The following is a 12,808-nucleotide window of genomic DNA, read 5'->3' as shown; positions in this document are numbered from 1 at the left end:
GAAGATAGCAAAGCGTTTTCAGGTAGCCGTTTCCTCAGTTCGTAATGTAATTAAGAAATGGCAGTTAATAGGAATGGTGGAGGTCAAGTTGAAGTCTGGAAGATCAAGAAAACTTTCCGAGAGAACTGCTTGTAGAGTTGCTAGAAAGGCAAATCAAAACCCCCGTTTGACTGCAAAAGACCTTCAGGAAGATTTAGCAGACTCTGGAGTGGTGGTGCATTGTTCTACTGTGCAGCAACACCTGCACAAATATGACCTTCATGTCATCAGAAAGAAAACGTTTGCTGCATCCTCACCACAAAATTCAGCGTCAGAAGTTTGCAAAGCAACATCTAAGCAAGCCTGATGCATTTTGGAAACAAGTCCTGTGGACTGATGAAGTTAAAATAGAACTTTTTGGCCACAATGAGCAAAAGTATGCTTGGAGAAAAAAGGGTGCGGAATTTCATGAAAAGAACACCTCTTCAACTGTTAAGCACGGGGGTGGATCGATCATGCTTTGGGCTTGTGTTACAGCCAGGGGCACGGGGAACATTTTACTGGTAGAGGGAAGAATTAATTCAATTAAATACCAGCAAATTCTGGAAGCAAACATCACACCGTCTGTAAAAAAAAAACTGAAGATGAAAAGCAGATGGCTTCTACAACAGGATAATGGTCCTAAACACACCTCAAAATCCACAATGGACTACCTCTAGAGGCGAAAGCTGAAGGTTTTGCTATGACCCTCACAGTCCCCCGACCTAAACATCATCGAGAATCTGTGGATAGACCTCAAAAGAGCAGTGCATGCAAGACGGCCCAAGAATCTCACAGAACTAGAAGCCTTTTGCAAGGAAGAATGGGTGAAAATCCCCCAAACAAGAATTGAAAGACTCTTAGCTGGCTGCAGAAAGCGTTTACAAGCTGTGATACTTGCCAAAGGGAGTGTTACTAAGTACTGACCATGCAGGGTGCCCAAACATTTGCTTTGGGCCCTTTTCCTTTTTTGTTGTTTTGAAACTGTAAAAGATGAAAATAAAAAAGTAATCTTGCTTAAAATATTAAAGAAATGTGTCATCTTTAACTTTATGCCTTTTGGAAATCATGTCATCTTTTACTCGCTTAGCTATTCACAGTAACAGAAATTTTGACTGGGGTGCCCAAACTTTTGCATACCACTGTATAAATCATCTGGATGAGAATGTAGATAGGTCAGTTAGTAAGTTTCTGGATGATACCAAGATTGATGGAGTTGTGGATAGTGTAGAAGACTGGCAAAGAATAGCACACGATATAGATTAATTGCAGATATGGGCTGAGAAATGGCAAATGGAGTTTAACCCAGATAAGTATGAGGTGTTGCACCTCGGTGGAGCAAATACAAGGTACACTGTTAAGAGCAAGGTCCTTAATAGCGTTGCTGAGCAGAGAGATCTTGGGATCTGAGTTCATAGCTCCTTGAAAGTGGCTACACAGGCTGATAAGGTGGTTAAGAAGGCTTATGGAATGCTTGTTTTTTTTAGCCAAGGCATTGAGTTCAAAAGTCAGGAGCTTCTGTTGCAACTTTATAAAATTCTGGATAGACAATATCTAGGACAGTGGTCCCCAACCTCCGGGCCGCGAAGCATGCAGCAGTAGCCAGAACGCACCCAGCACATCTTTAAGAAAAAAGCCAAAATAAACAAGCTAATTAATTAGGTGCCACCCAGCACGTAAATGTTGGCCGAGATCAGAGGCGATTGCCAATTGCGTAGGGCAAGTGAAATCGGCAATCACCTCTGATCTGGGCCAATAGGTTTTTTCACTCAGACGGTCATGGATACCTGCAGTGCACTGCCTGCTATGGTGGTAGGGGCAAATACATTAGAGACTTTTAAGAGACAGTTGGATAGGCACATGGATGTAAGGAAGATGGAGGGCTATGGACATGTTATAGGTAGGAGGGATTATTGTTGAATGTTTTTAATTTGCTGTTTAGCTGGTTCAGCACAACATTGTGACCCAGTTCCTGTACTGTATTATTCTACATTCTACACACTATAAGCCAGTGATGTTAAACATGAACCTGATTCTGATTCATATGCATTCTTGCCTTTATTGATATGCATGCTGAGTATAAGAGTAAGGAAGTCGTGCTTGAGGGATACATACTTTAGTCAGACCACTTGGACCATTGCCTAAAGTTCTGCATGCTCCATTACAGGATGATGTGGAGACTGTGGAAAGGTTGCACAGGAGGTTTACCAGGATGTCTCCTAGATTAGAGGGCAAGAGCTCTACCTACCTCTCTCCATGATAACTTGTAGCTTGAATTTGGAATTGGCTTGCCCATAGAAGACAGCAGAGGGTTGAGGGGCGTGGTGTGTTCTTCTGGCTGTGGGTTTGTGATCAGTTGTGCTCTGCAGGGGTCGGTGGTGTTTATTTTGCTTGTGGTAGATGTAAGTGACTTAGATGAAAATGTCGATGGGTGGCTTGGTAAGTTTCTGACAATATAAAGCTTGGTGAAGTTGTGGATACTATGTGGAATGCGATCAAAGAAAACGGAATACCATTCAGTTATGGGTATGGGTGTGGAAATGGCTGATGACATTTAATTCAAGCAAATGTAAGATTTAGTACTTTCGGAGATCAAACATTAGCAGGAAGTGTACAGTTAGTGTCAGGACGTTTAAGTGATGGATCTTGGGGTCCAAGTCCATAGCTCCCATAGTGGCCACACGGGTGGATAAGCCAATCAGTAAAGCACAGCATGCTTGCCTTCATTGGTCAGGCCATTGAGTGGAGGAATAAGGAAGTCATGTTGCATCTTTATGAAACTTTGGTTGGGTTTACTTGCGGTATTTTATTCATTTCTGGGTGCTCCATTACAGAGAGGATGTGGAGTGTTTGGAAAAGATACAGAAGAGGTTGTTGCTTGTATTAAGAGTGTATGATCTAGAAAGAGAGGTTGTTGAAACAGGTAGTTTTGTCTGGAGTTTTGAGGCTGAGGGAGAGGTCTGATAGAAGTTTATGAAATTGTGGGAGGCATACAGGAGTTAGACAGTCAGAATCTTTTTCACATGGTAAAAATGGCAAGTACCAGAGGATATACATTTCAGGTGGGGGGGTGGGTTTAAAGGAGATGTGGAAGGCAAGAGAGTTTACACAATGTTCTCTCTCCCACTCTCTCTCTTTCTTCCCCCTCCCACCCCACCCCAGATTTACACAGGATACGTGGATGATCCACGGAACACTGACAACGCCTGGATGGAAACAATGGCTGTGAATTTCCACGATGATACTGGTATGTGTGGAAAGGAGGAGCTGTAAGGAGGGGAAGTAGGAAGATGAGAAATGTGGAGACAAAGTTGCGGATGAAGAACAGATTTTTACAAGCCCTAGAGCACATTGGCTTTAAAGTACTTTGTGTCTGTGTACCGCCTTTTACAACTTCCAGATGTTCCACAGTTCTTGCTTTTGTTGGCATTAGTGTCAGGGGTCCTAATCATGAGCTCTATTTCCAGGTGACAGTGTGGGAGAACTGAATCTACATGCAGGTGACGATGCTGCGGATGTCCAGTGGCTTGACATTGACCAGAACATGCAACTCTACGCCAGCCACTTGCAATTCCTGAAGAGTGTTGCTGAGTTACGGGGTAGTCATTGGTAGTTGCAGACGGTGTATGAAGTAATCTAAAGAGGATCAATGACACAATGTCAGCGGAGACTGAAATGCAGAGGAGAGAATAGCCACTCTCTCCTTTTTACCCTCTCCTTCCCTTTCCCCACTCTCCTTTCTCCTCACCATCAATACCTTGTACTCTTTCCCCTTGGCCTTCCCTATCACTTTTCCTTACCCACTCCTACCTTCTACGTACTCCCTCTCTCAGCCTCTTCCCAGTCATTTTACCCTCCCACCTTCACCCACCTCCCTCCAGGCTTGCCTGCTCTTGCTTCCTTTTACCTCTCCATTTCTCATTCAAGATTAATAATGTTTAAGAGAAAACGCAAGAAAGTATAGAAAATGTGTACTCTTCGCTATAATAGTTGAAGTAAATGACTGCAATAAACATTTAAATTACGTGAAAGGATATAGTCTTGAAACTGGATCACCCAGTGACTAATCTGTTTTAGGCAGTAAACATGTGAAAATAACTTAACCTGGAGTAGATTGTGCCAATAATTTTTACCAAATGAAATTAAGCCCCCACAAAACTGCATCAGGCATTTCTGTGTTAGCTTGTCTGTTCCTTTCCCTGAGTCAGGTGCACACTTACTGAGATTACTTGTGTAATGCAGATAGTCTCACCACAATCCTATTGATCATGGGGCTGAGCATTTCCTACAATGCCACTGTACACCAACGAAGCAGCTAACAAATTACACTAACAGTGCTTAAGAGAAGTGTTGATCGGTACATGGATGGTAGCAGTATGGACAGCTATGCCCCTCGTGCAGGTCGATGGGAGTAGGCAGCTTAAATGGTTCGGCACAGACTAGATGTTTCTGTGCTGGACTTTTCTATGATTCTAAAGTTCTTCATTGACCATGACATGCTTTTGGATATCCTGAGGGTACCATGCAAGTCAAGTTCTTTCTTATAGGGAAAGGCTGGTATTTCAAATGGCAACCAGGAGGTGTAAACAATAGAATTCTATTCCACTGTAAATATTAGCTTTAACCTATGATCAATCAAAAATATGTAGCAGCACACACAAAATGCTGAAGAACTCAGCAGGCCAGGCAGCATCTATGGGTAAAAAGTACAGTCGACCTTTCCAGCAAAACCCTTCCACAAGACTGGAGAAAAAAAGCTGAGGAGTAGATTTGAAAGATGGAGGGTGGGGAGAGAGAAATGTCAGGCAATAGGTGAAACTTGGAGGGGGAGGGATGAAGTAGAGCTAGGAAGTTGATTAGTGAAAGAAACAAAAGGCCATGGAAGAAAGAAAAAAAGGGGGGGGAGGAGCACCAGAGGGAGGCAATAGGTGGGTAAGGAGATAACATGAGAGAGGGACAAGGGGATGGGGAATGGTGAAGGGGGGTGGGGAGGCACTACTGGAAGTTTGAGAAATTGTTGTTCATGTCATTAGGTTGGAGGCTACCCAAACGGAATATAAGGTGGTGTTCCTCCAACCTAAGTGTGGCCTTAACCCGACAGTGGAGGAGGCCATGGGCGGACATATCAGAATAGTAATGGGAAGTGGCATTAAAATGGGTGGCCACTGGGAGATCCTGCTTGTTCTGGTGAACGGAGCGTAGTTGCTCAGCGCAGTGGTCTCCCAATCTACGTTGGGTCTCACCAATATACAAAAGGCCACACCGTACACAGTATTTGATCCCAACAGACTCACAGGTGAAGTGTCACCTCATCTGGAAGGACTGCTTCTGGCCCTGAATGGTAATGAAGGAAGAGGTGTAAGGGCAGCTGTAGCACTTGTTCCACTTGCAAGTGTAAGTGCCAGGAGGGAGATCAGTGGCGAGGGAAGAATGGACAAGGGAGTTACGTAGAGGGCGATCCCTGCAGAAAGTGGGGGAGGGGGGAGATGTGTTTGGTGGTGGAAGTTTCAGAGAATTATGTGCTAGACACGGAGACTGCTAGGGTGGTAGGTGAGGACAAGAGGAACCCTATCCATGTTAGCGTGGTGAGAAGATGGGGTAAGAGCAACCGTGTGAAATGGAAGAGATGTGGTTGAGGGTAGCATTGATGGTGGAGGAAGGGAAGCCCCTTTCTTTGAAAAAGGAGGGCATCTTCGTTCTACAATGAAAAGCTTCATCCTGAGAGCAGCTGTGGCAGAGACGGAGGAATTGAGAGAACGGGATGGAGTTTTTTACAAGTAGCAAGGTGGGACGAGATATAGTCCAGGCAGTTGTGAGAGTCCGTTGGCTTATAATAGACATTGGTGGATAAGCTGTCTCCGGAGATAGAGACAGTGAGATCAAGAAAGGAAAGGTAAGTGTCGGAAATGGACCAGGTTAATTTGAGGTTAGGTTGGAAGATGGAGACAAAGTGGATGAAATAGATGAGTTCAACACAGGTGCAGGAAGCAGCACCAATGCAGTCATTGATGTAGCGTTGGAAAAGTGGGGGGACAGCCATCAGTGTAGGCTTGGAACATAGACTGTTTCACGCAGCTGACAAACAGGCAGGCATAGCTGGGCCCCATGCGAGTGCCCATGGCTACCCCTTTTGTTTGAAGGAAGTGGGAGGACCCAAAGGAGAAATTACTTAGAGTGAGGACAAGTTCTACTAGGCAGAGGAGAATGGTGGTTCAGGGCAACTGGTTGGGTTTTCTTCAGCTGTGAGTCTGTTGGGGTCATATACTGTGTTTGGTGCTCCCGGTGTGGCTTCTTGTATATCGGTGAGACCTGATGTAGATTGGGAGACCGCTTCACCAAGCGTCTATGCTCCGTCTGCCAGAACAAGCGGGATCTCCCAGTGGCCACCCATTTTAATTCCACTTCCCATTCTTATTCTGATATGTCCATCCATGGCCTCCTCCACTGTTGGGATAAGGCCGCACTTAGGTTGAAGGACGACACCTTATATCCCTTTTGGGTAGCCTTGAACTTGATGGCATGAACATTGATTTCTCAAACTTCCAGTAGTGCCTCTCTTCCCCCCCGCCCCCATTCCCATACCCTTGGCCCTCTCTCGTTATCTCCTTGCCTGCCCATCTCCTCCCTCTGGTGCTTCTCCCCCTCCCTTTTTTCTTTCTTCCGTGACCTTCTGTCTCTTTCACCAATCAACTTCCTAGCTCTTTGCTTCATCCCTCCCCCTCCACGTTTCACCTATCACCTGGTGTTTCTCTCTCCCCTCCCCCCCACCCCACCTTTCAAACCGGCTTTTTTTCTGCAGTCCTGCCAAAGGGTTTCGGCCAGAAACGTCGACTGTACTTTTCACCCATAGATGTTGCCTGGCCTGCTGAGTTCCTCCATCATTTTGTGCGTGTTGCTCAGATTTCCAGCATCTGCAGACTTCCTCTTGTTTGTGATTTGAAAAATATGCAGCATGTAACTTTTCATTAAGCAGCAGCATTCTATGGCTGGCTGATCTGGAATACAGAAAAGCAGAAGAATAAACAAGTAACAGCAGAGAGACTTCAACAACAGAAGTGATTCAGCTTGACCACATTGCCAGCAACTCCAGTTTCTAGGAGGGACTACTATTGTGGATCAGTGTCTTGGAACTTCTCAGTAAAAGCCATCATAATATCAACCCAAGTGGCTTTCTACTTTTGAGCAGTCAATGCTGACCTGACCTGTGCATCGATGACATGAAAAGTTGAAATACTTGTACCTAAAAGAGGGAGTGCTGACAAGACCATAAGATATAGGAGCAGAATTAGGCCATTTGGTCCATCAAGTCTGGTTCCCCATTTCATCATGGTTGATCCATTTCCCCCTCAGCCCCAATCTCCTGCCTTATCCCCATATCCCTTCATGCCCTGATTAATCAAGAATCTATCAACCTCTGCTTTAAATATACCCAATGATTTGACCTCCACAACTGCCTGTGGCAACAAAGTCACCACTCTCTGGCTGAAGTAATTCATCATTTCCATTCTAAATGGCCATCCCTCTATATGGAGCTGTGTCCTCTGGTCTTAGGCTGCCCCACGTTAGGGAACATCCTCTCCACATCCACTCTATCAAGGCCTTTCACCATTCAACAGATCTCAATGAGAACACCCTTTCTTCCGAACTCCAGTGAGTACAGGCCCAGAGACATTAAACACTCTTGACATCACAAGCCTTTCAATCCCATAATCATTTTTGTGAACCTCCTTTGAACCCTCTCCAATTTCAGCACACCCTTCTTAATAAGGAGCCCGAAACTGCTGACAATACTCCAAGTGAGGCCTCACCAGTGCCTTATAAAGCCTCAGCATTACACCCTTGCTTTTATATTCTAGTCCTCTTGAAATGAGTGCTAACATTGCACCTGCCTTCCTCACCACAGACTCATCCTGCAAATTTGCCTTTAGGGAATCCTGCAAGAGGACTCCCAATTCCCTTTGCACTTCAGATTTTGGAATTTTCTCTCCATTTATGAAGTAGTTTATGCTTTTATTCCTCTACCAAAGTGCATGATCATACATATCCTGACACTATATTACATCTGCCACTTCGTTGTCCGTTCTCAGATTAGAGGGCTTGTCTACTGAGTCCTTATGGGTGGAGCTGAGAAACAGGAAAGGTATGGCCACATTAGTGGGATTGTATTACAGACCACCCAATAGTCAATGAGAATTGGAAGAGCAAATCTGCAGAGAGATAGCAGGCAACTGCAGGAAACATAAAGTTGTGGTGGTAGGGGATTTTATTTTTCCATATATTGATTGGGACTCCCATACTGTTAGGGGTCTAGATGGTTTAGAGTTTGTACAATGTGTTCAGGAAAGTTTTCTAAATCAATATATAAAGGGACCAACTAGAGGGGATGCAATATTGGATCTCCTGTTAGGAAACGAGTTAGGACAAGTTACGGAAGTCTGTGTAGGGGAGCAGTTTGGTTCCAGTGGTCATAACACCATTAGTTTCAACTTGATCATGGACAAGGATAGATCTGGTCCTAGGGTTGAGGTTCTGAACTGGAAGAAGGTCAAATTTGAAGAAATGAGAAAGGATCTAAAAAGCATGGATTGGGACAGGTTGTTCTCTGGCAAGGATGTGATCGGTAGGTGGGAAGCCTTCAAAGGAGAAATTTTGAGAGTGCAGAGTTTGTATGTTCCTGTCAGGAATAAAGGCAAAGTGAATAGGAATAAGGAACCTTGGTTCTCAAGGGATATTGCAACTCTGATAAAGAAGAATAGGGAGTTGTATGACATGTATAGGAAACAGGGAGTAAATAAGGTGCTTGAGGAGTATAAGAAGTGCAAGAAAATACTTAAGAAAGAAATCAGGAGGGCTAAAAGAAGACATGAGCTTGCCTTGGCAGTCAAAGTGAAGGATAATCCAAAGAGCGTTTACAGGTATATTAACAGCAAAAGGATTGTAAGGGACAAAATTGGTCCTCTTGAAGATCAGAGTGGTGGGCTATGTGTGGAACCAAAGGAAATGGGGGGGATCTTAAATAGATTTTTTGCGTCTGTATTTACTAAGGAAACTGGCATGAAGTCTATGGAATTAAGGGAAACAGGTAGTGAGATCATGGAAAATGTACAGATTGAAAAGGAGGAGGTGCTTGCTGTCTTGAGGAAAATTAAAGTGGATAAATCCCCGGGACCTGACAGGGTGTTCCCTCAGACCTTGAAGGAGACTAGTGTTGAAATTGCAGGGGCCCTGGCAGAAATATTTAAAATGTCGCTGTCTACAGGTGAGGTGCCGGAGGATTAGAGAGTGGCTCATGTTGTTCCGTTGTTTAAAAAAGGATCGAAAAGTAATCCAGGAAATTATAGGCCGGTAAATTATTGGAGGGAGTACTAAGAGAAAGAATCTACAAGCATTTGGATAGACAGGGACTTAATGGGGAGAGTCAACATGGCTTTGTGTGTGATAGGTCATGTTTGACCAATCTGTTGGAGTTTTTTGAGGAGGTTACCAGGAAAGTGGATGAAGGGAAGGCAGTGGATATTGTCTACATGGACTTCAGTAAGGCCTTTGACAAGGTCCCGCATGGGAGGTTAGTTAGGAAAATTCAGTTGCTAGGTATACATGGAGAGGTGGTAAATTGGATTAGACATTGGCTCGATGGAAGAAGCCAGATAGTGGTAGTAGAGAATTGCTTCTTCGAGTGGAGGCCTGTGACTAGTGGTGTGCCATAGGGATCAGTGCTGGGTCCATTGTTATTTGTCATCTATATCAATGATCTGGATGATAATGTGGTAAATTGAATCAGCAAATTTGCTGATGATACAAAGATTGGAGGTGTAGTAGACAGTGAGGAAGGTTTTGCAGAGGGACTTGGACCAGCTGGAAAAATGGGCTGAAAAATGGCAGATGGAGTTTAATACAGACAAGTGTGAGGTATTGCACGTTGGAAGGACGAACCAAGGTAGAACATAGGCACTGAGGAGTGCAGTGGAGCAGAGGGATCTGGGAATACAGATACAAAATTCCCTAAAAGTGGTATCACAGGTAGATAGGGTCGTAAAGAGAGCTTTTGGTACATTGGCCTTTATTAATCAAAGTATTGAGTATAAGAGTTGGAATGTTATGATGAGGTTGTATAAGGCATTGGTGAGGCCGAATCTGGAGTATTGTGTTCAGTTTTGGTCACCAAATTACAGGAAGGATATAAATAAGGTTGAAAGAGTGCAGAGAAGGTTTACAAGGATGTTGCCGGTACTTGAGAAACTCAGTTACAGAGAAAGGTTGATTAGGTTAGAACTTTATTCCCTGGAGTGTAGAAGAATGAGGGGAGATTTGATAGAGGTATATAAGATTATGATGGGTATAGATAGAGTGAATGCAAGCAGGCTTTTTCCACTGAAGCAAGGGGAGGAAAAAACCAGAGGACATGGGTTAAGGGTGATGGAAAAGTTTAAAGGGAACATTAGGGGGGGCTTCTTCACACAGAGAGTGGTGGGAGGAATGAGCCACCAGATGAGGTGGTAAATGCAGGTTCTTTTTTAATACTTAAGAATAAATTGGACAGATACATGGATGGGAGGTGTATGGAGGGATATGGTCCGTGTGCAGGTCAGTGGGACTAGGCAGAAAATGGTTTGGCACAGCCAAGAAGGGCCAAAAGGCCTGTTTCTGGGCTGTAATTTTTCTATGATTTCTATGGTTTCTCCTAATCTGTCTATGTCCTGTAGCCTCTGCTTCCTCAACATTACCTGCCCCTCCACCTAGCTTCGTATTGTTCACAAACTTGGCCAAAAAGCCATTAATTCCGTCATCCAGATCATTGATGTGCAATGTAAAAAGAAGTGGTCCCAACACAGATCCCTGTGGACACCACTAGTCACCAGCAGACAATCAGAAAAGACTGCCTTTATTCCCACTCTTTGCCTCCTGTCGATCAGCCAATGCTCTATCCATGTAAGCATATTTTCTGTAATACCATGGCTCATAACTTATTTAGCAACCTCATATGTGATACTTGTCAAAGGCCCTCTGAAAATTCAGGTAAACAAAATCAACCAATTCTCCTTTGTCTATCCTGCTTGTTATTTCTTCAAAGAATTCCATCAGATTTATCAGGCAAGATTTTCCCCTAAGGAAACCATGCTGACTTCAGCCTATTTTATCATGTGCCTCCACGTAACCCTAAACCACCTCCTCGACAATCAACTCCAATATCTTCCCAACCACTAAGGTCATACTAACTGGCCTATAATTTCCTTTCTTCTGCCACTCTCCCTTCTTGAAAAGTGGAGTGACATCTGCAATTTTCCCTTCCTCCGGAACCATGCCAGAATCTACTGATTCTTCAAAGATCATTATTATTGCCTTCACAATCTCTTCAGATATCTCTTTCAGAATCCTGGGGTGTAGACCATCTTGTCCAGGTGATTTATTTACCTTCAGACCTTTCAGTTTCCCAAGCATCTTCTCCCTAGTAATGGCAACTTCACTCAATCATGCCCCCCGAACTTCCTGCATACTGAAGACTGTTGGTATCCTCTTTAGTATTATCAGCTAGTTTATCTTCATATTCTTTCTCTTCCTTATTGATGACCTTTTTTAGTTCCCTTCTTTTGGTTTTTAAAAGCTTCCCAATCCTCTAAATTCCCACTAATTTTTGCTCTGCTATCATCCTCACTTGTGTTCCTTTCCAATCAGTTTTGGCCAGCTCCGTTCTCCTGCCTATGTAATTCCCTTTACTCCACTGTAATACTGATATAGAAACATAGAAACATAGAAAATAGGTGCAGGAGTAGGCCATTCGGCCCTTCGAGCCTGCACCGCCATTTATTATGATCATGGCTGATCATCCAACTCAGAACCCAGCCTTCCCTCCATACCCCCTGACCCCTGTAGCCACAAGGGCCATATCTAACTCCCTCTTAAACATAGCCAATGAACTGGCCTCAACAGTTTGCTGTGGCAGAGAATTCCACAGATTCACCACCCTCTGTGTGAAGAAGTTTTTCCTAATCTCGGTCCTAAAAGGCTTCCCCTCTATCCTCAAACTGTGACCCCTCGTTCTGGACCTCCCCAACATCGGGAACAATCTTCCCGCATCTAGCCTGTCCAATCCCTTTAGGATCTTATACGTTTCAATCAGATCCCCCCTCAATCTTCTAAATTCCAACGAGTACAAGCCCAGTTCATCCAGTCTTTCTTCATATGAAAGACCTGCCATCCCAGGAATCAATCTGGTGAACCTTCTTTGTACTCCCTCTATGACAAAGATGTCTTTCCTCAGATTAGGGGACCATGCTCCTTCTCATATTGCAGGGTAATTCTATTATATTATGATCATGTCCCCTCAGGGTTCCTTTAACTTAAGCTCTGTAATCATTTCTGGTTCATTGCACAACACCCAATCTAGAATAGTTGATCCCTTAGTAGGCTCAACCACAAGCTGCTCTAAAAAGCCATCTTGCAGGCATTCTACAAGTTCATCCTCCTGGGATCCAGCATCAATATGGTTTTCCCAATATACCTGCATATTGAAATCCCCCATGAATATCGTAACATTGCCCTTTTGACATGCATTTTCTATCTCCTGTTGTAATTTGTAGACCACATCTTTGCTACTGTTTGGAGGTCTGTATACAACTCCCATCAGGGTCTTTTTACCCCTGCAGTTTCTTCATTCTATCCACAATGATGATACTCCACAGGACCGAAAGAAGCTGCAGAAGGTTACAAATCTAATCGGCTCCAACTTGGGTACTAGCCTACAAAGTGCCCAGGACATCTTCAGGGAGCGGTGTCTCAGAAAGGCAGCATC

The 12,808-nt window shown here is 44.0% G+C and overlaps 1 protein-coding gene across 3 annotated transcripts in view; it reads left to right on the top strand.

The window, feature by feature from the left end:
• Positions 1 to 4,485, top strand: part of LOC134351854 (ADP-ribose pyrophosphatase, mitochondrial-like) — a 35,409-nt gene extending 30,924 nt beyond the window's left edge. Inside the window, exons 6-7 of one of the 3 annotated variants that reach the window (XM_063058661.1) lie at positions 3,181 to 3,265; positions 3,486 to 4,485. In XM_063058661.1, the coding sequence (XP_062914731.1) occupies positions 3,181 to 3,265; positions 3,486 to 3,631 (231 nt within the window). In that variant the 3' untranslated portion in view covers positions 3,632 to 4,485. The remainder of the gene's footprint in view (positions 1 to 3,180; positions 3,266 to 3,485) is intronic. The other 2 variants (XM_063058660.1, XM_063058659.1) reach the window with 2 other exon arrangements.
• The last annotated feature ends 8,323 nt before the right edge of the window (positions 4,486 to 12,808 follow it).

The sequence above is a fragment of the Mobula hypostoma genome, chromosome 9 (genome assembly GCF_963921235.1).
Source record: "Mobula hypostoma chromosome 9, sMobHyp1.1, whole genome shotgun sequence".
Taxonomy (NCBI): Eukaryota; Metazoa; Chordata; class Chondrichthyes; order Myliobatiformes; family Myliobatidae; genus Mobula; species Mobula hypostoma.
The sequence above is the reverse complement of the archived record's forward strand: the minus strand, read 5'-3'. Positions and strand labels throughout refer to the sequence as shown.